This window comes from Danio aesculapii, chromosome 5, assembly GCF_903798145.1.
Source record: "Danio aesculapii chromosome 5, fDanAes4.1, whole genome shotgun sequence".
In the NCBI taxonomy this organism is placed as follows: domain Eukaryota; kingdom Metazoa; phylum Chordata; class Actinopteri; order Cypriniformes; family Danionidae; genus Danio; species Danio aesculapii.
In genome coordinates this window covers 21,030,650-21,053,890 of record NC_079439.1, presented here as the reverse complement: position 1 = coordinate 21,053,890, position 23,241 = coordinate 21,030,650, and the positions used below count along the sequence as shown (strand labels likewise).

Here is a 23,241-nt window from a genome sequence, read left to right as displayed (position 1 = left end):
TGTGTAAACAAGTGAGGGGGAATATGCATTGTTCAAATGATGAAACTGAACTGAAACATTATTGTAAGTCTCTTTGGACAGATTTAGCTTATTATTTAAGTTTTCTTTAAGATATCGCATCGTTCAAAAGACATAAAAAGACAAAGATTTTTATATCCTTATAGTTGTTTTTTTCTCTTGGTGCTGCACTATGATATGGTGCTTTAAGTCAGACCAGCATACAGCTATTATGAATAAATACCTCATTTACAAACAATTCTAGCATAATTTCAATTGTAACTTTAATCGTAAAGAAATTTAAGTTCCACTTTGCTAAAAGTTCTGGTAGGCTAAGTTTAACTTTTTGCAGTTTCACTGATACAGCCAATAAAAAGTCTGTTAGCACTGTCATCGGTCATGCGTCAATCTAATTCTAAACACCTAATAGTTTTTGATAAAGTTAAGTCAAGGAACAAGGATAAATAATGTCTACTTTAATAGTGAAGAGATCGCGATTGCATACAGTCTTACGTTTCACGTAAAACTAGACAAGGTCATCAGTAATTGGCCACTTTCATACGAGTCAAATCACTGTTTTAGAATCACTGCAGTTTGTGTGGGTATTTTTGCATTAAATAGTCACAAGAGTTTACATTTTTGCTGTGTGGAAATTGCATACAAAATCTCCTTGTTAATTTAAGCACTTTTAAGCACTTTTCAACAAACAAGTTAATTACATTTACATTTACATTTAGTCATTTAGCAGACGCTTTTATCCAAAGTGACTTACAAATGAGGACAAAGAAGCAATTTACACAACTATAAGAGCAGCAGTGAACAAGTGCTATAGACAAGTTTCAGGTGTGTAAAGTCTAAGAAGCAAAGCATTAGTAAAAAATGTTTTTTTTTGTTTTTTTTTTGTTTTTTTTTGGAGAGAGAGAGAGAGAGAGAGGGAGAGAGGGCACAGTTAGTGGTATAGCCAGAGAGGCAGTTGCAGATTAGGAAGGAAAGTGGAGACTAAACAGTTGCGTTTTTAGTCGTTTCTTGAAGACAGCAAGTGACTCTGCTGTTCTGATGTAGTTAGGGAGTTCATTCCACCAACTGGGCAGATTGAATGTGAGAGTTCGGGAAAGTGATTAAAGTTAATTTTTCAGGTTTTCCAGGACTTGAATTTCTAAAAGCCAAATTACACTAGATCACATTTAAAAAAGTCTTGTGTAAAAAAAATAAATAAATAAATATATAATAATAATAATAATGCCATTAATACTGCCATTCGAAATCTTAAAGGGAGACTCCTCATTTTTGAAAACAGGCTAAACAGGTAAACGGTTTTACCTTTTTAAAATTTATTCAGTCATTTTCCAGGTCTGGCAGATGCACTTTTAGCTTAGTTAGCATAGATCATGAATTGCATTAGACCACTATCATCTCACTCAAAAATAATCAAGGAGTTTTGACAATTTTCCCATTTAAAGCTTGACTCTACTGTACACCATGTACTAAGACTGACAGAAAATAAATATTCTAGGCAGATTTGCGAGTCAGTTGAACTTATTAAAAAAACTCTACAGCTTTTGTTTTCTCTCATTTTTTAAAAAGTGGTGTTTCTTTTAAAACTGATGACACTATCAATTAGCAGTACCATTGCTAGATAAAGCATGACCAGTGTGTTAAAATGACCCTGGGTTAAACTGAAATTTGAAAAGCCCATTACTGCTCTCCTAGCCTCTGCTTTAGCGTTCAGACAGTGGGTGTGCTGTGATTCTGATATTTACTTCATGACCTTCTCATCCATTTCCCGTAACTAATGCAGGAGGACAACACAAGCTCTGTAGAGCAAAACCTGTTGATTTGGGGATGAACCAGATGCCCTAAGAAAGAGTCACGCTCTTTCCTGCTTTTCTTTCCCAAAATCCAGATTTCTTTTAAATCACAGAGCATACAAAAAAACTTTATCAGAAGGCAACATTACTCTCTTCATATTTAGATTGGACAGCAGGTTCATACAGTACATCTGCTCTTTTTGAGATCAGTCTTGCTTGTTTAACAACCATGAAATCTTCTCATTGTCTTATTGGTAACAAACAAAGCAGCACAACTGTGTTCTAATCAACTTAACCTCAAGAGTTTAAAACATTACATGACTCAACTGAGTGCTAAAAATATCACATCCTCCATACTATAGAATCAAACCTATCCAAACCTTCAGGGAGGGAGAAAGAGGAAACTCTTTTACTGAGAGACCAAAAGACACGACAGCATGATTCACAAAGCTGCAGATCAGAAGCACTGCCACAAAAGCCTGTTATCCTTGGAAAACAGACACTAGCTTTGTGTTACCTAGAACATTATGACACAGCCAAATACTAAATTTATTGAACAGTCTGCGTGAAAGCTGCTTTTAAGTATTAACTCCTCTGTCGTGTCTCGCAACCTACCCATAGTTAAACATCATGTAGCTTACTTTTTTGATGACCTGATCGTGGATTAACAGCACGACTCGTAAATATAACATACATACACTGTGCACACTTGATTATGTAATGTGTGAATTCATGGATCCGTGTCAGTGCAAGGATAACTTATCTTTTAAATGTCCATGCTAAATCGGTGATCGATGAGGTCTACGGATTTGCAAGGTTATCAACAATGTGTGTATATTTTTGGCTTGGAATAGCCTTCTCCTAAAGATTTTTGTGTTCATCCTTGCTACAGGCAAAAAATAAAACCTCCTTTCAAATGAATTGCACTTTCATTAAAACCAAATCAAAGAAGTATCGGAAACGGTATTCGGTATCGGCGAGTACAGAAATTAAAATACTCGTACACGAATCGGTTTGTAAAAAAAGTGGTATCATCTATCATCTAAATTTATTTAAATCTCACTAGGAAACATCGTGACCAAACAAATGCAGCCTGGGGAGTGCATATTAATGATCTTGTGTGCAACTCAACAGTCTGTGTTTTGTTCTGATTGGCCTGATATTCATGGTGTGCCTTTTCACGTACTGAGCTCGTATTACTGAACTATGCCTAGTGATATCCAGATTTTCATTATATGGCACTTTTAAGCAAATCATTAATTAATCATTAAGTAATAGCATGTCTAAGCTCTGCCTCCACAGAAGACAATCAACACCTGCTTTTACATCATGCTCTGTTTAACTCCGCACCACCACTTTGCACATGTAGAAGAGAGCAGCAAATGCAGATCTTTGCAGAAACTAATTGATAAAGCCTTGCTTCTGGTCCCAACAGAGTGAGTGAACTTGTGAACTCGTTAAGTTCACTATTGAATTTCAAGACTGCATCAGTAAGAGCTTTCAAATGTTTTTTTTACTCAATTTTACAGCAGCTTTGTTTACAAATAATGTGAATTCGATGGTGTATCTTGATTGGACTGCTTACTTTTTACAAAAGTGAGTAAATGGTTTTAGATGGTCACAATTGTTTTGTCAGTTATTACAGTACATCTGATATGTACTCCGTATTTAAACATTTTTAACCTTAGGGTGCTTTCACACCTCTTTTGTTCCGAAACAGGGATTAAAATTGTTACAATGTTGCACTTTCACACAGCAGAGTTTCATGGTTTATTTTGCCTGAGTCCCGCTCAGCTGTCATGCATCCTTATTTTAATTTATGGCAATGAGCAACAAGACATTATAAGTGAAAAGCTGCACTTTAATTTTGAATGGTGACACCCACAGACATCCTCACCAAGTATAAAAGAGATAAGACTTTCTCATACATAGCCGTTGGCTAGAATTATGCATTATAGGCTTTACATTATAGAGAGAGATAACAGACAAACCAAGACTGCAGTTTAGTCAATTTTCCTAATGGATAAACAGCTCCCGTTAATAGTTAACATGCTTTCACTTTCGTATTTGACATGAAACGCACATTTACCGGTAGGAATGACATCCCGTCCTACTCAAAATTCTCTCTTCATATAGCCATATATATATATGCCTATTACATATCCATAATACACTGCCTGGTTTGTTAGTTTGTTGGATCGTTTTGCTTTCTCACTACAATCCGCTCCAGAGTTCGTTTCAATCGAGCCGAGACCACCTCATTCAGGCGATCTCGCACCGATAGTTTTGGTGCGGATCTGATCGCAATTGCTGGATTCACATATGCCAAATGAACCACGCTAACTGGGGAAACGCACCAGGTTCCGAAAAAGTCTAGGTGTGAAAGCACCCTTAGCCACAGCAGCATCTACACTGAGTGACAGTTCAAAATGACCACTACCGCCGTGTGTGATGCAGTCGCGGGACAAGTTTTAGGATCAACAAAAAAAAACTTGACTTCTAGTTGATCATTTGGTATCAGAAGTGGCAAAGGCCTCTACGTTACACTTATTTTACCAAAATAAAATATGATCATGCCTTTGCATTTTAATTATTTAATTAGGACAGAAAGTTCTGACTTTGCTTAGACAAATGTCTTGTCACTTAACACAAATAATGTACAGTAGACAATATAAAGTCATGGTGCAGTGGAAAAGAATTAATATTGTGTATGACTCCCATGAGCTTGGAGGACTGCATCCATACATCTGCACAGTGACTCAAATAACTTAATATAGTCATCCGGAATGGCAAAGAAAGCATTCTTGCAGGACTCCCAGAGTTCATCAAGATTCTTTGGATTCATCTTCAATGCATCCTACTTCATCTTACCCCAGACATACTCAATAATATTCATGTCTGGTGACTGGACTGGACAATCCTGGAGCACCTTGAACTTCTTTGCTTTCAGGAACTTTGATGGTATGAGAAGGAGCGCTATCCTGCTGAACAATTTGCCCTCACTTGTGGTTTGTAATGTAATGGGCAGCACAAATGTCTTGATACCTCAGGCTGTTGATGTTGCCATTCATCCACTCTGCAGATCTCTCGCACACCCCTATACTGAATGTAACCCCAAACCATGATTTTTTTCTTCACCAAACTTGACTGATTTCTGTGAGAATCTTGGGTCCATCAGGGTTCCAATAGGTCTTCTGCAGTATTTGTGATGATTGGGATGCAGTTCAACAGATGATTCATCTGAAAAAAAATCTACATTCTGTAATTTTTCCAAATGACCAACCAGAAGTCAAGTTTTTATTTGTTGCTCTTACAACTGGAATCAACAACAAGACTTTTGTCAGGTAGTGTAAACTGTTTTATTTAATTTAACAGACTTTCACCACACATATTTAAATTGGTGTGTTCTAATGAGAGGGATCCAAGCAGTACGGAGAGTACCAAATTACTTGTCAATGGGATGCTATTTGATATAAAAATTATGATTACATTATAAGTGGTACAAAAATAAAAGACAGTTCATGAACTCTTAAATGTAAAGCTTTTTTAGCCCAGATTACACAGAGTATCTTCACTGTATTGAATCACTTTACTGTATTGTGCATCTTTCAGCAAATTGGTTGTCTGTCCATGGCTTGAATGAAGTGCTTCATATGGAGAGCTGTAAACATATAGACTGTAAAAATATAAATAAAGACAGAAATTTTCTCTTGCTGTTAACAGTTTATCTTCAAAACCTTCAATGCTATTTTGTTCATTCTAGAAGTGATTTTTTTGCCTGCTTTGTGCAGCTAATTTGCTCTAGATGCAACAAAGGGCTGAACTTTTCATCTTGTGTATGGGAACATATTTCAGTCGTTGCTGACTGCACTTACTGTACTAGTATATGTGCTATGGATGTTAATGCTACAAGAAATTATTCAGCTTTAGTAGTGGTGGAAGAAAGTTGTACAATCACTTTTTATGCACATGCAATCATTGCAGACAATTTGAGACTGCATACTGTAGAAAGGGAGAAAAAAAATCCCTGGATTGAAGAGTTGAGTTGAAGGACATCGTGCTGGGCAGCCTCTCTGATGAGCCCTTGAGTGTATCTTTCAGGAGGTTAGAAGTTCATGAAAGCTCTTATCTGTGGCTGACCTGAGGCACAGATAAACTAATCAGATTCTTACAGTAGTTCTCCATTATAACGATGCACTGGTCTGATACCTGGGCTCATATAGGGCATTGACCTTTATAATGGATCAGGTATTGGCCAAATGTATTCATGTGCTAATTCAGATAACTTGCACTCTTCATTCTATGACTGTGCAAAGGGATTGTTCGCTATTCAAAGTCTGTGACAGCAAGATTTAAAAACAAAAAACCCTCAGTATTTCTATTTAATATAGGCACAGTTGATCAAAAGATGAACACAGTCGACAAAAATTTCCATTTCAAACAAATGCTGTCCTTTTGAGCTTCCACATATATTTTAGGCAACACAATTGTTTTCAGCCCTGATAATAAAATGAGAAGATTCTTGAGATCCATATTTGAAATTATTTTCAATAAGCTGTATTTTCCATACTGTAAATAATGCCTCCAGAAGAAATGCCATCAAAAGGAATAGAAAACAATTGACATCCTGTTAAATGGCTCTAGTAATATTTTAAAGCATTGTAGCTTTTACTGTAATCCAATCAGAATAACAGACATTTTTCAATAATAAACCTAATCAACCTCCAAGTTCAAGTGCAGGGATTTAAAATATTCTAAACAAATACTCTAAAAAAAAGAGTTCTGGCATCAGACTGCAACTAATAGATAACTTGGTCAGGGTTCCAAATATTTTTACAAGCAGCACTAATGCCCGATTACTGAAAATCTTTAAGAGCACAAGAAGAAACTTTAGAGGTACTTCTTAAATTAGCCTGCAATTCAATCACACACATTTCCCCATTTACATATACAGACAGATGCTTTGATAATAAATGGTGGCACCAGCACCTGAGTTGTCAGTAATGTACAAGCAGCATGATTTGGGATCCAGATGTATTTATTTTCATAAAAACAGCACCATCTAAAAATCAAACAGCTTCTTTTTGTATTTTAGTAGATAATCATGCTCAAGCAACCCATACCACAGGAAATAAGAAGCCTATCATCATGCTTTCTATTGTGAAAAACCTGAAGACGTTTAGAACAAACTTTACATAACATTATTTATTGTAACAATATTACATTTCACATTTCAATATCTTCTATATTATTATCCCACATTTCTACTAGTGTTTGCCATGACTACAGCAAAAGGACCACTTTTAAAAAATTTGATTTAAAGGGCACCTATGGTGAAAAATCTACTTTTAAAGCTGTTTGGACAGACATGTGTGTAGATGTACTGTATAGACAGTCACATTTTGGTGAATATAAACTCACCCAGTCCATTTTTTTTCCAATTTAGCAACATAAAAATGGTGGTCGATTGAAGCAGTTTTCAGATCGACCGCAACTTGACATAGGAGTGCAGTCCCCCCGCCCACCGAATTGATTGACCAGCTGTGAGTATTAACATGTCCCGGTAGTCACGTATATAATCATATCAACAAGACCAGACGTGCGCAAAGCAACCGGGAATAAAAGGTGTGTTCAGTTCGCTAGGATCCTCAATTATCATCAAACGTGATCAAGAGTGAGTTTCACAAGTTTAAAATGTTATGAAACAGAGCATGTGTGTAATGAATTACAGCGTTTTAGCTTCGCTTTACTTCATCAGCACAGCCGCGTGTCAGAACAATTATAAAGGAAGACGCTTCAATCGCGGTTTGTGGACGTTAAATCAGGTTTATTTTGTACATTAACGTAAAAGATACAGCAGTGGATATTAACCTGTATCCTGTCACATTTGCGTGCAAACAGAGCGAAGCTAAACACACGTGCTGTCTCTGTCTCACTCTCTCTCTCTCTCTTTGTGTGTGTGTGGGTGTCTGCACTATTGGTGTGTGTCTGCGCTATGTGTTTGTGTGTGTGCGTGTCCTCGCTGTGTGTGCGCGTGAACTTTGTAACGACATTGTGTGTGACTCATGGTTGCAACTTACAAAAAATGCATCAAATACTCATTGGTAAAGTTCTTACTGTAGTATTTCTCACAAACGCAACGTGAGATCTGAGGCGATTGAGGCATGTTGCTGTTGCTGATGTTAAAGGCCCAGTACAAAAAAAACAGCAACTGGGTTTTACCGGCTATAATAAAGACACTTCAGACGGCTATAACAAATACTCTGATGGTTGCTTTGAGCTGAAACTTTACAGACACATTCTGGGGACACAAAAGACTTATCTTAAATCTGAAAAAAGGGGTAACCTAGGTGCCCTTTAAGTGGAAAGACTTTAAGTACAGTGTTAAATGTTCTTCGTAGAACTAGTGATACCAGTAAAAAACCTTCATTAATTCATTTTCCTTCGATAATGAAGACAGCAGAAGTCAACGATTCATTTTCATATTTTAGTCTGACATGTTTACCAAATATTCCAAAATATTTTAAATGTTTCTCAAAATAAAATATATTGTGTTCAAAGGGGAAAATAGTTTCTATTTTTTACCCAGACATTTAAAAAGAATATATTTACCGTAGTATTCCCAATACTGTGAAACCATGATCTTTTTATCCGAGGTTATCATACTGTCAGAATCTTACACCAGCTTATGCCTACTCTCTGGACCCTTTTGACAATTTCCTCAGCCTAGATAACATTTCAGTAATATCAAAAAACATCACATGAAAATGAACAAAACAATAAAATTCATCAATCAGAGTGAGTAAACTGTCACGGCTAAATTAAATGCCACTGATGTGATAAGAGCAAATAAATCCATCAGTAAATGTTTTATAACAGTGCCTAAACTCCTATTGATCAGCCTCTTATAGACTGTAGTGTGCATTGACAGGTAGAGACTCTATCATGCTCTGTGTGTATGAAAGAGAGAGAGAAAGAGAGAGAGACTGTAGGGGTCTATTTGGAGCACGGCCATCCCTGATGTCTCAGCGGCATGACAAATGTTTCCATGGAGATAGCATGGAAAAGTCTCACAGCTTGGGTTGCCAAGTTACTTCCCAAATGTGTTGGCACCACACGGAACTGTTAGTTGAACTCTGAGCAGAACTCAGTTCTGGCTGGGAATGGGAATGACACAAATTATGCCACCAGCACAAAAAATTATTTGTTGCATTTTTTTGCCATGCTTCATCACACACAGAGAGCGAACGTGTGAATAAAAAGGCCACGATGTTTAGTGAATTATTACACTACTCAGTACGAACAGCCATATTCACACAATGAAAGTCATAATAATGCCAAATGTACTTCAAAGCTGTCAGAAGCCCACGATGGAAAACAAATTCACACCATACTCTCAATTGGTGTCATTTAATATTCCTAATTATCTAACATTTACTACTGGCACAGTTTACGAAGTAAAAACACTTAATACGCACCAGGTCACCATTTATACTTCCAACATGCCAGTTTCTATGATTGCTACTTTAACCTAAGCCCGATTTATAGAGTCCCACCCATAGACTGTAAAATATATGGACGTAGCATCCGTGACGTCACCCATAGGTTTCTGAACACTGCACAACAAGCTACAAGTAGCTACAAGCTACAAGTAGGCACGGCCACCCGTCGCCATTTTGTTCGCGTGTCATCACACCCACGGCGGGATACCAAACAAGGGCAAAGAGGCGGAGAGTGGGCGGAGCTACAGACACCTGCTGGCACTTTGCTTAGACCTGGCAGACAGACTTTACTTTGGGAGAAACGCTTGATACTTTATTACCTGCGACTCGTTTGTGTTCTGACCACATGTGCTTGGCTGTACACTATATCAATAAATTGTTTAGACTTTCAAAAACACTGTAGTAATACATTGAGCTACTAAGCATTGTTCTTATGACGTTTTTCTACACGAGGAAAACGCGAATTACTTCAAAACACTTCAAATATAGTCTGTGTTAGTAAATGCAAGACTATTGATGAACTCCAGCATAACATTGTATGATAACGCTTCAGATGACTGTTCTAGAGCCTACAGCTAATCAATCTGTCACATTCTGGAGTGCTTTACGGGTCTAAAGAAAAATATTAATGATAAATGATCTTAAATAAAACAAATACATTTATAGATATGTTATACAAGTATATAACTTTACTCACATGGGAAACGAGGACCACGTGAATGGTTTGTGAGCACAATTAAGTGCACACAGCATGCCATATCATCTGATAATTGTAAGAAATAAGTCCAAAAGCCACTATAAACACATAAACAAAAAATACGATGAATATGCCGAGATCAGTGGCTAATCTGCCGGATTCAGCTGAGGTGAAGTGACGGCGACCAGCGAGACCTAGCTGTCGCTCAAGTGGCCACGCCCTTAATTATGCCCTTAATTATGCCCTTAATTATAATTAAACTTAATATAACCTAATATAAAGGAAATGGATGAGTTATAAAAAAATTCACCCCCCTCACAGTTGTCATGGAGGGTAATAATAGCTATATGAACCAAAATCGTTCTTTGTACCAGGCTGTAAACACCTTTTTTTCTGCTGTAAAGTTGGCCATTCTAACAGTGGGCTCAATTGCAATTTGCTCTATTATGGAGCCAGGACTAGCGGAATTTTGATGAATTGCAGTTTCAGTTACTTCCGTATTGGCTTCCCGAGGGAGAGCTGGAGGTTGCCGCTTGGTCCCACCACTCTAGAAAGCATCTATGGACGCATGTATTGGTCTATTTTGACATAATAGCATTCAGCACTGCAGACTTGAATACAGTGTGAAAATAGAGTGAACTTAATGCCATTTTTAATAAACCAGTTGGAGAAGATTTGGATTATTCTGCTTTAAGTAGCTATCACAAGTTTGCATACACTGTCATAAAGAAAAAAAGGTCGGGAAAAGGCTGTGACATTTAAATTATGCTCAATTGGAACTAAGAAGCCTATTTATCCAGGATTTACCTTTTATACCACGATCACCAGCCTAAATTCTTGATTCAATATTGAATGAACCAAGGTTTTGTCCAATTTACAGGCTGGATCTCCTTAGAGATGGTTGTGCAACCATGCCGCATTCAAAAATCACTTCCATATTCAATTTTAGTTGTATTTTTATAGTGTCTTCACTTAAGTCATGATTTAGTCAGTCACCTGTATGTGCAGCCTTGATAGAGATAGACTGAAAACAATAGCACTGGATCGCACAGTAATCTAATACTGAATATGCCGTTCTGCTTATTTATGCTGACCAAAACCACAGAAAAAATATGTGGAAGCTGCTAAATCATATAGAAAATTAAACATTATGAGAATATATTTAATTGACTATATTGATCTGTTTGATTTGTTATAACTTTTGCCAATCTTTAGTACAATTTTATTTGTCCGTTCAATTAGTACAGGCCAAAATTTGATAATAATTGATCATTTTGAGCGGCAGAAATCAGCTGAATATGCTAGTTTCGTTTTCATCACTCATCCATGATGGTGAGCAGAATGTAAGCAATGCAAAACAATTTATGCTTCGTGATTATGCTGAATTTCATTCATTTTGCATTATTTTCTCTATCTTAACATTCGTGGACAGCACATTTAGCTCTTAAGTGGCTTTTTAAAATACTTTGAATGTTTTATATTTTGTTACAGACATACAGTGTCATCCTGTAACTCTTTTGCAGCATAAGAAATGTCCCAAACACCATTTTTAACTGTCCAAAATGGAATAAAAATGTTGTTTTTACTTTCTTAAAGTTAAAAAGTTAAGTAAAAAAAATTATTATGTTAAATATGCATTAAAAAACATTCAGGAAAAAGTGTTTTATGTAAATTCGGACCACGAATCCACATATATGGACATAATTTTTCTAAAAGTACATCATATCAGAAGATGATACTTAGGTTTTTATTCTAACTAGGTTCTAATAAGCCCAAACAGCAAAGAGAAATCAAAAAAATGCATGTAAAAAAAACACCTTGGGTCTTAAGAGGTTAATTAAAACCTACTTTTTAAAATTATTTGAATTGTGTTTATTATGTGCCATCTAGGCCTAGATGCCGTAAAATCACAACAAATACTGCCCAATGCTGCTTTGTTAAATTCAATTATGCATGCAAATACCTTGTGTAGATAGCAAAATGCATTACAAGCCATGGCTGCTTAGATTGTTTTTGTTATGTTAGAAATTTACAAAAAGAGGACAAATACCTTGACCTGGCAGCAAAGTGGGTGTTTGAAAAATAGAATTGGAATATGTAAAACAGTTGAAGCTTCACACCATTAAAGATGCTCTGTGGGTGGTGCTGATCTAAAAACATCTACAGTCCATATGGCTTGACATGAACAGGGTCTCACATTTCTTGGGGCAACACACTTCCCTTGACACATTCATGTATGGTGCTAATGCACAGCAGAACTGTCATATTTCTTAAAGCCGCACTAATATGACTCACTAAAACTATACAGCTCTCTGAAGAAGAAATAAAGACTATTCATATATATTTTACATGTGATGAACGGTTGCATCATTATTACTACTGATCTATTCTTCTATCTGCTTCACTAAAAAGAGCAAGTGCCCTATAATGCCTTTTTAATGCCTTTTATATTTTGTATGCCTTTTATGATGGCCATTTGAAACATTCTGCAACATATTTGCATAATGACTACACTATAACTGAATGTTGTTCAAAGCTATCCCTCTATGCTAATATAATGCAGTCTGTGGGCTCTTCTTACAAATACATTTTATAACAAGGTTAGCCATTCATTCATTTGACTTAGTCTCTATTTCAGAGGTCAACACAGCTGAATGAACCGCCAACTATTCCAGCATATGTTTTACGCAGCGGATGCCCTTCCAGCTGCAATCCTGTACTGGGAAACACCCAAAAAAACGTATACACTACAGCCAGTTTAGTTCATCAGATTCACCTATAGCGCATGTTTGGACTGTGGGGGGAAAAGGGGAGGGAAAATGCAAATACACCAAGAGGAAACCAACGTGAACATGGGGAGAACATGCAAACTCCACACAGAAATGCCAACTGGCCCAGCCGGGACACAAACCAGTGACCGTCTTGCTGTGAGGTGACAGGGCTCACCGCTGAGCTACCGTGCCGCCCCAGAAGGTTCGTCAGTTATTTTCAATAACCGAAATTAACACTTTCATTCATCTGTCTCTCAGATAGGCTGGGTACAAATTAAAATACTTTTTAAAGTCTTATATGATTTTCAGAAAGCTAGAGACAACAATCTTGAGCACCAAAAATCTTTCATTGTTTTATATTACAGTATATGTAGTAATGTGTGCAACAATGTGACAAAGACAGCTCAACACACACCTACCTTTATTTTTCAAACAGATTCACGAATGTGACCAAGGCAAATCTCACAAAATCTCTTGAGACTTGAGAATAAACACTGCAGATAAATAAACAATTAAAAATGAGAACTGTTGCCACTAATTGGCAAGCTAATCCTCCTTCTCTGTTGTCCAAATCTATTTCACTTTGAGCTGCACCATGACAGTGTTTGTTATGCTTCCGTTTTCTGTCAGCTTGTTTTCTGATTGGATATCTTTTCATTTCACGTGATAATCTCCAGCTCTTATGCACATTTGTCCTCGAGGTTACCCCCATACATTATGCTGAATATTTACGATTTGTCCAAGCAGATTAAGTCACTCTCAACACACAGGAAAATCTGATAAGATAATCTTATGAACCACCAAAATGATTTGGACATTACCTAGGATTGTTGTAATTGGAGAAATTGGCTCAAAATCAGCCTGATCATCTTGAAGTGTGCACCCAGGCTTAATAGACCTCTCTTTTAATGCGCAGATAATCTGAACCAGGTGTAACTTAAGGGAGATGAACAGATCTCATTGCCTGTGCCTGACTGGCACAAAGGCCAGGAGGACAAAACTATCGTAAAATTCAGTAGAGGCAATTTTTGAACCACAAATAATTAGATCATCACTCACAAAACAAGTAAAAACAAATATGTCTGAATAAACATCAAATTTTTACAATCCATAAACAGCACCTGCTGCAACATTGTAATACTCAAGACAATTATATTAAGAGTTCAAATTCAATAAACTATAGGCTACTGATGATGATGCATGCAAGCAGATGAGCCCACAATATGAACGATGTTCTTTATAACATTCAAGGTAATATATAATGCAGTTTGAATCACCATTGAGGTGTAGAGTATTCTGAATTTATTAGTTAATAGTCTTAGTATATTACTAGGGGTTTGTGAATATGTTGGGTGATAATTTGTTAGTCAAAAATCACTGCATCAATAATGCTGTTTGCTACAGTAAATAGTTTCTGCAAATATCGTTTATTTGATAAATGATTTGGCATTTGGAGTAATACTATGCTAATATGTGCTGATCATTTTCCTCACAATAAAATAAACCACAAAAAAATGACAAGAGTGAGAAAACAGCTCTTAAGAAAGCATATTGTTGTGGGTAAATTACAAGCTCTCCAAATCAGCATTAAATAATGTAATGTATATTTATATAACCCTATATTAATAGATTGTAGATTACAATAGACACTTTAATATTTTCCATTGCTCAGATTGCAAAAAATCGAATGTTGAATGCTGATGTTGTTGTTGTTTTAGGGAATGATAATTGCAAATTCCGGTTCTGATTAAATAAAAAATAAAAATCTGCTTGTTCAGTGTGACGTCACGTAAAGCAGCTTCCGGGTCCAAGCGCTCTATCAAACTGTATCTGGAGACTCAACAAATGGTAAAAATAAACATTTGCAAAGCAATGTAATACTTTCAAAAATCATGATCGCAATATATATATATATATATCCGATGGCCAGAAAGTGATAATTTTTTTATAAATTGTTCAAATATCTGTGTCTGTGATGCAGCAAGTCCAGAGACTGTTGTGTAGACTGTGATTTTATCTAAAATTCACTTTAATCTGTTATATGTGTCTGTCATAAACTGATATTTTCTCAATTCAAATGAGTAGTTCATATAAAGATGTGAATTGTTAGTGTTATAACACTTGTGTAATGTTCAAATTGACCATCCATACGTTACGTTGGTGGCTGTTTTTGCCCTATTGATTTACATTATAACAACATTTTTTAATTGCAAAAACACGGCCCCAAAAAATCATGCATTCTTGATTGTTAGTGTTTTTACTTGTTTGAAAGAGAGGTAAAACTTTTAATTTTACTGTTGATCAGTTGGTAGCATGAACCCTTTAGATAGGCCAGTTTTAAAAAGTTACTGACATTTATATGGAGAACAGCACATACTGTAGGGGTTAAAAATCACCCTAATTAAATTCTTTATTATGGAATTAATTTTAAAAAACATTATCAACAGTATTTTTATAATAAAAATGTCCTGAAATGATCTCAGCAATGGCTGTATGATGGACTTGAGCACAGATGTCTGAGTGTGCAGACATATGACTCATCAGTGAGGATCAGGATGAACTTTTCATCTGCCTTTCAACTTCCTGTTTCACTAACAGTTGGCTTTAAATTTGTGCTATTTCACTTGCTTGATCCACCGTCAAAAAACACGCACGCCCTTATTCTACAGTGCATATTTTATAAACCATAAATCATTAAGGATGACTGATTTAAGAGAGAATATAATATATGCTTTCTAAAATAAAAAATATAGAAAAATATTAGAACATCTGAAAATACTACATGGCTAAACGCTAAGCATTGTTTCAATCATCTGGAATTAGTGTTCAGAGATGCTAGATCTTGAAGATTTAATACAAACAACAGTTTTTTTCTCAGCCACATAAGCATAGTGCATCTTCTGATTAGACATATACGAACCCATTAGGAAGAAACGGTTTTCGGTGGCTTGACTGTTTGACCAGCTTTTTGTGCAAGAGGCTGAGGTTGGCAGGAGGTTTAAGTGTTTCTTGCACACACTGAATCAACATCTTGCAGAGTTGTTTTGTAACACATTCACAGACTGATCTCTGCACTCTGAACATGGTGATTAATTGGCTGATGGACTCTAACAGATGTTTTTTTTTCTATTAGAAATATATAATGAGAGGTAAAAAAGCACGATTTTATCTTTTACTAAGATTCTGTCTGTTTTGGTACAAATAACAATGGGGCACATTAAGTGGTTTAATTAAATCTTTATTACTCCTAAAAATGTTAAACTAAACCATCATGAAAATTTCTAAAATCTCTTGAATCACTTAAGAAATATTCTTATATAAGAAATATATTCTTATACAAGAAATATTCTTGATTAAAATCAAGCTATTCAATTTAACGTTTAATGCTATTATAGGAAAAACAGTTCAGACTAGGTTTGGATTTCAATGGCAACAGGAACACTAAGAAAAATGCTAACAATGCTGAACAAAAGAGATCTTTGTTTTAGAACCAGTATTTCTTAACAACACTTTGACTATGTTTACATAAATCACCTGCACCTCTATAAGCAAAAATGTTAGCTCTAGCTTTTTGAGTTATAGTTCACATGAGATTTGGCTATGACCTGACATCACTACAAAACAATAAAAACAATAAATTAAGAATAATGAAGCATATATGCTTACGATATATATTATAAGGCCAGCCCACCTAATAATAGATTTGAAAATGAAGATTAAATACAAAAACTTATTTAAAAGATAATTGAAATAAATAAATTTGATAGTATTTTAAAATGGAACCCAGCAGACACACAACGTCATAAGACGTTAATATTGGGTTAGATTGAGGTCGCCAGCATCTAAGGACAACTTTATTTCAACTTTCAATAACAACGTCAAATGATGTTGATATTTTGTTGATTTTAGGTTGTGTTAGAAAGTGACCAAAATCCAACATGGAGTCAACATTTTAAACCAATGTCATACTGACATTTTTTCATCAGGTATGAAAACCAAAATCTAGAGTCTGATAGACGTCATATTGGTAACATCCACACAATGTCAAGCTGTAACATCATTAAAGGTTGATAATATTTTGTTTTTTTTCAGGTTGCGTTGGAAAGTAACTGATGGCACGGTAGCTCAGTGATTAGCATTGTCACCTCACAGCAAGAAGGTCACTGGTTCAAGTGCTGGCTTCGCTAGCTGGCATTTCTGTGTGGAGTTTGCATGTTCTCCCTATGTTCATGTGGGTTTGCACCGGGTGCTCCGATTTCCCCCACAGTCCAAAGACATATAGGTGAATTGAATAAACTACATTGTCCGTAGTGTATGAGAGAATGTGAGAGTGTACGAGTATTTCCCAGTACTGAGTTGCAGCTGGAAACACATCTGCTGGGTAAAACATATGCCAGAATAGTTGGCAGTTCATTCCGCTGTGGCGATCCCTGATAAATAACAGATTAAGCCAAAAAGAAATGAATGAATGAATAATTGGAAAATAACAGGTACAATGTCAAACTTGTGTTATGTTGACGTCCTGTGCCTGCTGGGAAGTTTTGTTGGAGTAATAATAGATGCCAGAATAAATAATATTGCGATTTGTGAATATAAAGATAATGCTGCAATAATGCAGCACAAAATATCAAATAAATTGAAAATAAATATAAAATATAAATAAAATAAATATTTAAATAACAAAAAAACTAATTAAAATAAATAAAGTTATACAGACAGAGAAATGATACCAAAACATAATTTGCTCTAAATTTCTTTATAAGTGATTTTTCTTTTTATACATATTTTCCTGTAATATATTTTTGCAGGTCTGATTATCCCTAAAAATCAGTATGGGGGAAAAAAAAAGTAATAAATACCCATCGCTATTTCTTATGACTTACCAAAAGCATGCCTCTATTAGCAGTCAAATTAACCAACGTGACACTTCTATTAACAACCTTTATTTGAAAACCAGATTTCATAGCCACAAACAATTCATATTGCTTAAAATATAGAGAAGAAATAAGCATACCTCAGTTACAGATGATAAAGAGGTTCTTTAAGGACACTCTGATAAGTGTTGAGTAAAACTAACTGCGTTAAAGGAAGCTTCAGGGCAAAGGTAAACAAACGGGGGGCTTCTGGCTATGGAGTGTCTTTCTGCGCATGACCAGGACGGTGTGTCAATACAGGTGTGAGTGAGCGAGGGAGATCACAGACAGAAACACAAAATGAGGCTTTTTGCTGCTTTGCCAGTGCTCATCATTTCAGCAATGCAATATCTGTAATAATGATCCCTCCTAATTTTAGTTAACAGCTGCAAAAGGGTAAATATGCACTGCAAATGTCAAAGACTGAAAAAATGGCAGGTTCCAGGCCGCTACGCTGTAAACACATTGAGGATCAAGAATACCTTGTCTTTATGAGCTCCACAAAGCACAGGATGAGAGTTCATCTCCCTCCACTCTTCTTGATTAGCTATTCCAGTCATCATAATGATGCGTTTCAAGTGCTGGAAAGTCATTTTTTATGCATCTACTGGGGTACACGGAGACACACTGCAATGATAGATTACAGACCAGGCTTTGACTGCCAAAGACCTCAAGCTGACAATAACCGATTATACCAATAACAATAATTAGATTGGCTGATAACAGGTTAGATCAACCTATAAAAAACAATAAAAAAGTCTAAGTAAAACAATGCTGATGATAGTGCATTAAAAGATACAACCTAAATTATGACGCATTCGTAAATTAACAGAAATTAACAAATTAGCAATCAACAATACTTCTTCAAAAAATTACCTATGAATTAAATGTAAAAAATGTAATATTCTTTCAAAATGTTAGCATTTTATATCAATTCAAATAGGCATGGATGCCATGGCCATCTATACTATACAAATATATCTATATACTTTACAAATAATAGATATATACTCTCGCATTTTATTAGCTTCTATTTTAAAGTGTAAAATTATTTCTGATTTGTTAATTATTTTCTGGGAGGTACATGGACATATTTATTTAGCTTCTTATATCACTAGCTTTAAATGTGCAACTTCTGGGGCAAACAAATGAGTGACCAGATGAATATAAACAAATTCAAATAGATTTTCAATGCAGACATCAAACATTTTAGATAGACTTGTGAGTGTTTTGTCACATTGTTTGTGGTGGTATTAATTTTAGCATGCTCTCTGCCTTAAAGGGGACCTATTATGCAAAAATATTAAGTCGTTTAATAAGTGTGGCAACTTTTATAAGTGGTTTAAACACAGTTGTGTGGCAACAGTCGGTTAATTTAAGCAGCTTCTGAATTTAATTTTTTATATAATCACACTTCATAAAAAACGCTCTGCAGAATCACTTTGATTGACATTCTCCCTTTGTACATGTCATCAAAGTCCAGCCCATTAGCAACAGCCTCTCCCTCATTAGCATAGGACGCAAGTCTTGTTTTTGAATCTGCCACTATGCTGACACAAGGGCATTTGTAGCTCTGCCCTCTTTAGAATGAGGGCTGGGAGAACAATCTTATTTTAATTTAAAGCCAAATACTAAAACCAAAATGGCAACTTCTGGGCCAAACAAATGAGTGACCAGGCGGATATGAACAAATTTAAATAGATTTTCAATGCAGACATCAAAAATTTTAGCTAGACTTGTGAGCATTTTGTCACATTGTTTATGATAGTATTAATGTTAGTGTATTGTCTGCAACTGCAAACGCTGCTTTTCTCTACTAAAGCAACAAACTAATTACCACAATATGTAGCAAGTTTACTGTGTGCATGGTGCTTGTCAGTTTTTGCTGATTACAACGGTACCAGGCAGCAATCGATTACTAGTGCCAATTATTCAACAAAAGTAGTAATCACTGAACTTCTAGTCAGGATATCCTAAGCCCAGGCTCACTGAATATACATGATTCAGCCTACATTTTTGCAAAATGTAAAATTCTTTGCTCCAGGAATGTCTGGTTGCATGTTTCAGAAAACAAATCCACTAGAGGGTGGTGTCTACTTTTTTGGGAAAAAAAAAAATGTTACTTAAACGGCACCTATGATGAAAATCATCTTTTGCAAGCTGTTTGGACAGAACTGTATGTATAGTGTGTCCACTGTCATATCGCACTGATATAAACCCTACAAGTCTCTTTTTTTTTAAATTTCCTAACATTAAAATAGGACCCAAATCCCAGTGATTTTAGGGCCCACCGCAAAGTGACGTAGGAGTGTGGTTTTCCCCGCCGACTGAATTGATTGCCAAAGCGCCATGTTTCTATAATAATATGTAAACATGTCCACAGAACATGTTTTTGAAATGAAACTGGGATTAAAATATCTGTCCCAACTATCTGTGATTTTCATAAGTTTAAAATGTTTTTAAAACCGCTATAAATCACTGAGGCCGCATGGTGTCAGTAAACGCTAATATGTGCGTGTGTGTACAAAACGAAATTTGTGCGAGACTCATCGTTTCAGAAAGGCTTGAATAAACCACCACAAATACATCAACTTACTTGGAATTTTTGACTAATGAGCCATATTTCAGCTTCATCCATGTCTATATTTATTACTGACGACTGTTTAACTGATGTAACGCAGGAGAAGCAGATACGCACAAGGGAATAGTGGGAATAGAAGTAGCTCATTTCCATTCAAAGCCACAGGTGACAAAAACAGCTACGCTGTCCTCAAACACCAAAATGGGCAGATTCTGAACCACTGACCTAAACTAAACAACTGTTTTCAAAAGCAGATATAAGGGGAAATTGCACTGCGACCACATAGTTTTACCTTGATTTTATATTGCTTTTGTTTCTTTTGTGAAACCATGCTTCACCAGACACAAACCCAAGCGCATTACTTGTCAAGTACATTGACCATAGTTAGCTACTAAGCAACCAATAGGCAAATGTATTTGATTAAAAATCAGACACTAGCTACGTTTCCATCCACCTATTTTTATGCGCGTTTTGGAAAAAAAAAAACAGTTAATGGAAATGCCAAGATGCACATAAATTTTGAAAATGCACATAAAAAACGGATGCGCATAACTGAGTAGGATTCAATAAGAAAAGATGCGCATAAACTACGACGGAAACCCTTTTACCGAACAAATTCCAGTATGCGCATTAATAAAAGTCATGTGATTTTGTTATAAGAAATCATGTGATGATAAAAAATGTGTGCGAATGGACAAACCAGCAGGGTTGAGCACACTAAAACATCTGAAATGTTGTTTTGGTCATTCTAAAATGCCTAAACCGTTTCAGTATTAGTGTTATTATATCATTAATAAACTCCAGAATCAAGAGCGTCTGTGCTCTACGTCTCATGCCTTCAAACACCACTGCGCGTTCATCGCATGTCAGGATTGCCTTCTGAGGCATGAGTCATTTATTAAATGAAAAAAAGATTCACGCAGTTTCTTCTACCACAGCAAATTTTGTTTTTACTGTTGATAAAATTATTGCCAGTTAATCAGAAAGCGACGATTTTGTTTGCTTTGACTCGTTGGATGAAAACGCTGCTTTATTTGCACATCTTTTATGCGATAATCCAGTTTTGTGCATAAAGTTAATTGGCATTTTTGGATGGAAACATAGCTACTGTGAAGTTGTTTTGTGGTATTTGTTTGGTGTTGTGGAAAGAACTGCCTTTATTCATAGATAAGGAAAAGGAAACAATTTTTTTGGGCGTAATACTGCCCTGTAGCAATCATTTTATCTAGAAACTGCAGTCAAATTAATGTTGAAGTACACTTTCTGCGGTTTCACTAAAATGTAGGCTGAAGAAGGATTCCATGATGAAAGTCACCACAGATTTTTTCATTGCATAGACATTAACATGCAAAAAGAGAGACTCCAAAAAGCTTGCTGCATAAACCAAAATCTATAATTTGGCACAAAGCTATTCAAAAATCCCAGTACTGCTAGTATAAAACAGTCATATGAATAGCTGCAACACAGGACTGATATACATCAGTGACTCAATCACAAAACAGAGAACCATAAATCAAATAAAAATCAATAGAAGGCAAGTGTGTATGCTCCAATCATCTACAAATTCACACCCAAATTCATACAAAACCTGATCCCCTGAGCAAATGCTTTATACCCTCGCACATGCAAATTCACACACAGTGAGCGCTGCTTGCTTAACTCTAAAGGATTATTGAAACCTATTAATCAGATGAAATGACTGAAAGGCAAAGACCAAATAATGCTTTTAATGCTGTCATAAGAGAGAGCATTGGCCTTAAATCAATACCACAAATAAAAAGATGTAGTGAGCCTAATGAGCATCTTTTTACATATCCAAAAGAAGCAAATCTATAAAAAAAATCAGGCATTGTAAGCACGCTGCAGACTGAACAAGTGAGATGGACAGATTTATCACATAGAAAGTGTTAACTGAAGACGTGGAAGACACATTTATTACTGTAGTACATCTGAACATGTCTGTATTGAATGCATCTGTTAATAAAAGATGTAGTAAACATAATAAAATAAGAGAAACATGCTAAATCCATGGCAGTAACAACATCTCCAAATGACTGCCTCTATAAAACATACTATTTAACGTTTAACCAACATTATTTAGCTTAGTAAAGAAATAAATACAGCAATAAAAGCTGGTTTTAAGCCTGACAGGTGCTTGATGGGCTAACGTTAAAAGATAAACAGCTGTAACGTTAGCATATTCAAAACAGATATGTAAAAACTAATAAATAATGTATAAAATTCGTTACCATAGACTAGAATCGCCGCTTTTCTAAGCTGCCTATGATTTTACGACCACACAGCCATTTTACAAACAATTAAACACAATTAAATACGCTTTTGGTCGCTCTCTTTCGCTTATATGGTTGACTCCAATGTTTGTTCAACTTACACAACACATTTTGTAGACATCTGTGAAACATGAGTCACATTTTAAAGGGCGGTTCAGCCTTATGTTCACTTGGCTTTATTTGTTTTACTATCACTTACCTCTTTCTTCACGTTTCGCAGGAGTCTCTGGCGGGTTTCGGCTTCTGGGAAATGAGGAACATACAGAAAATAAGAATTTATTAAACATGGATAAATCAATAAGTTAAACGTGCGCATATTATGGTAAAACAAAAGATGTATTTTGCCTCACCTGCTGTTGTGTTTGCCATGATTGTTATTGTGCTGCTCGCTCTCTCTACTCCACAGAAGACCAGCACTCGACTAGATGAAGCCTCAGCGGCTCTCTCTCTTTCTCTCTCTCTCTCTGACAGGCAGCAGGCGCCACTGAGAGATCACGTGGCCCGCCGTAGTGACGAACTACAGTAGTAGTATCATGGAGTTATAATATTCCTCGAGTGAGTTTGCCGGTAGATGATGATATTTTTCTTAAATATACATTTTCTTTCTCCTGTATTTTATTACTGTGTTTTTAGGCTGTTTCAGTTTAGATACTGTCTTTCTTGTATTTCTTGAATTAAAAA

General features: G+C 35.8%; 1 protein-coding gene across 1 annotated transcript in view; it reads right to left on the bottom strand.

Annotated features, from left to right (window-relative positions):
* The window catches only part of sgsm1a (small G protein signaling modulator 1a), a 95,720-nt gene extending 72,744 nt beyond the window's left edge, over positions 1-22,976 (bottom strand). The window contains 2 exon segments of the mRNA XM_056457528.1: positions 22,760-22,803; positions 22,911-22,976. Coding sequence (XP_056313503.1) covers positions 22,760-22,803; positions 22,911-22,929 — 63 coding nt within the window. The 5' untranslated portion in view covers positions 22,930-22,976.
* Between the last annotated feature and the right edge of the window lie 265 nt (positions 22,977-23,241).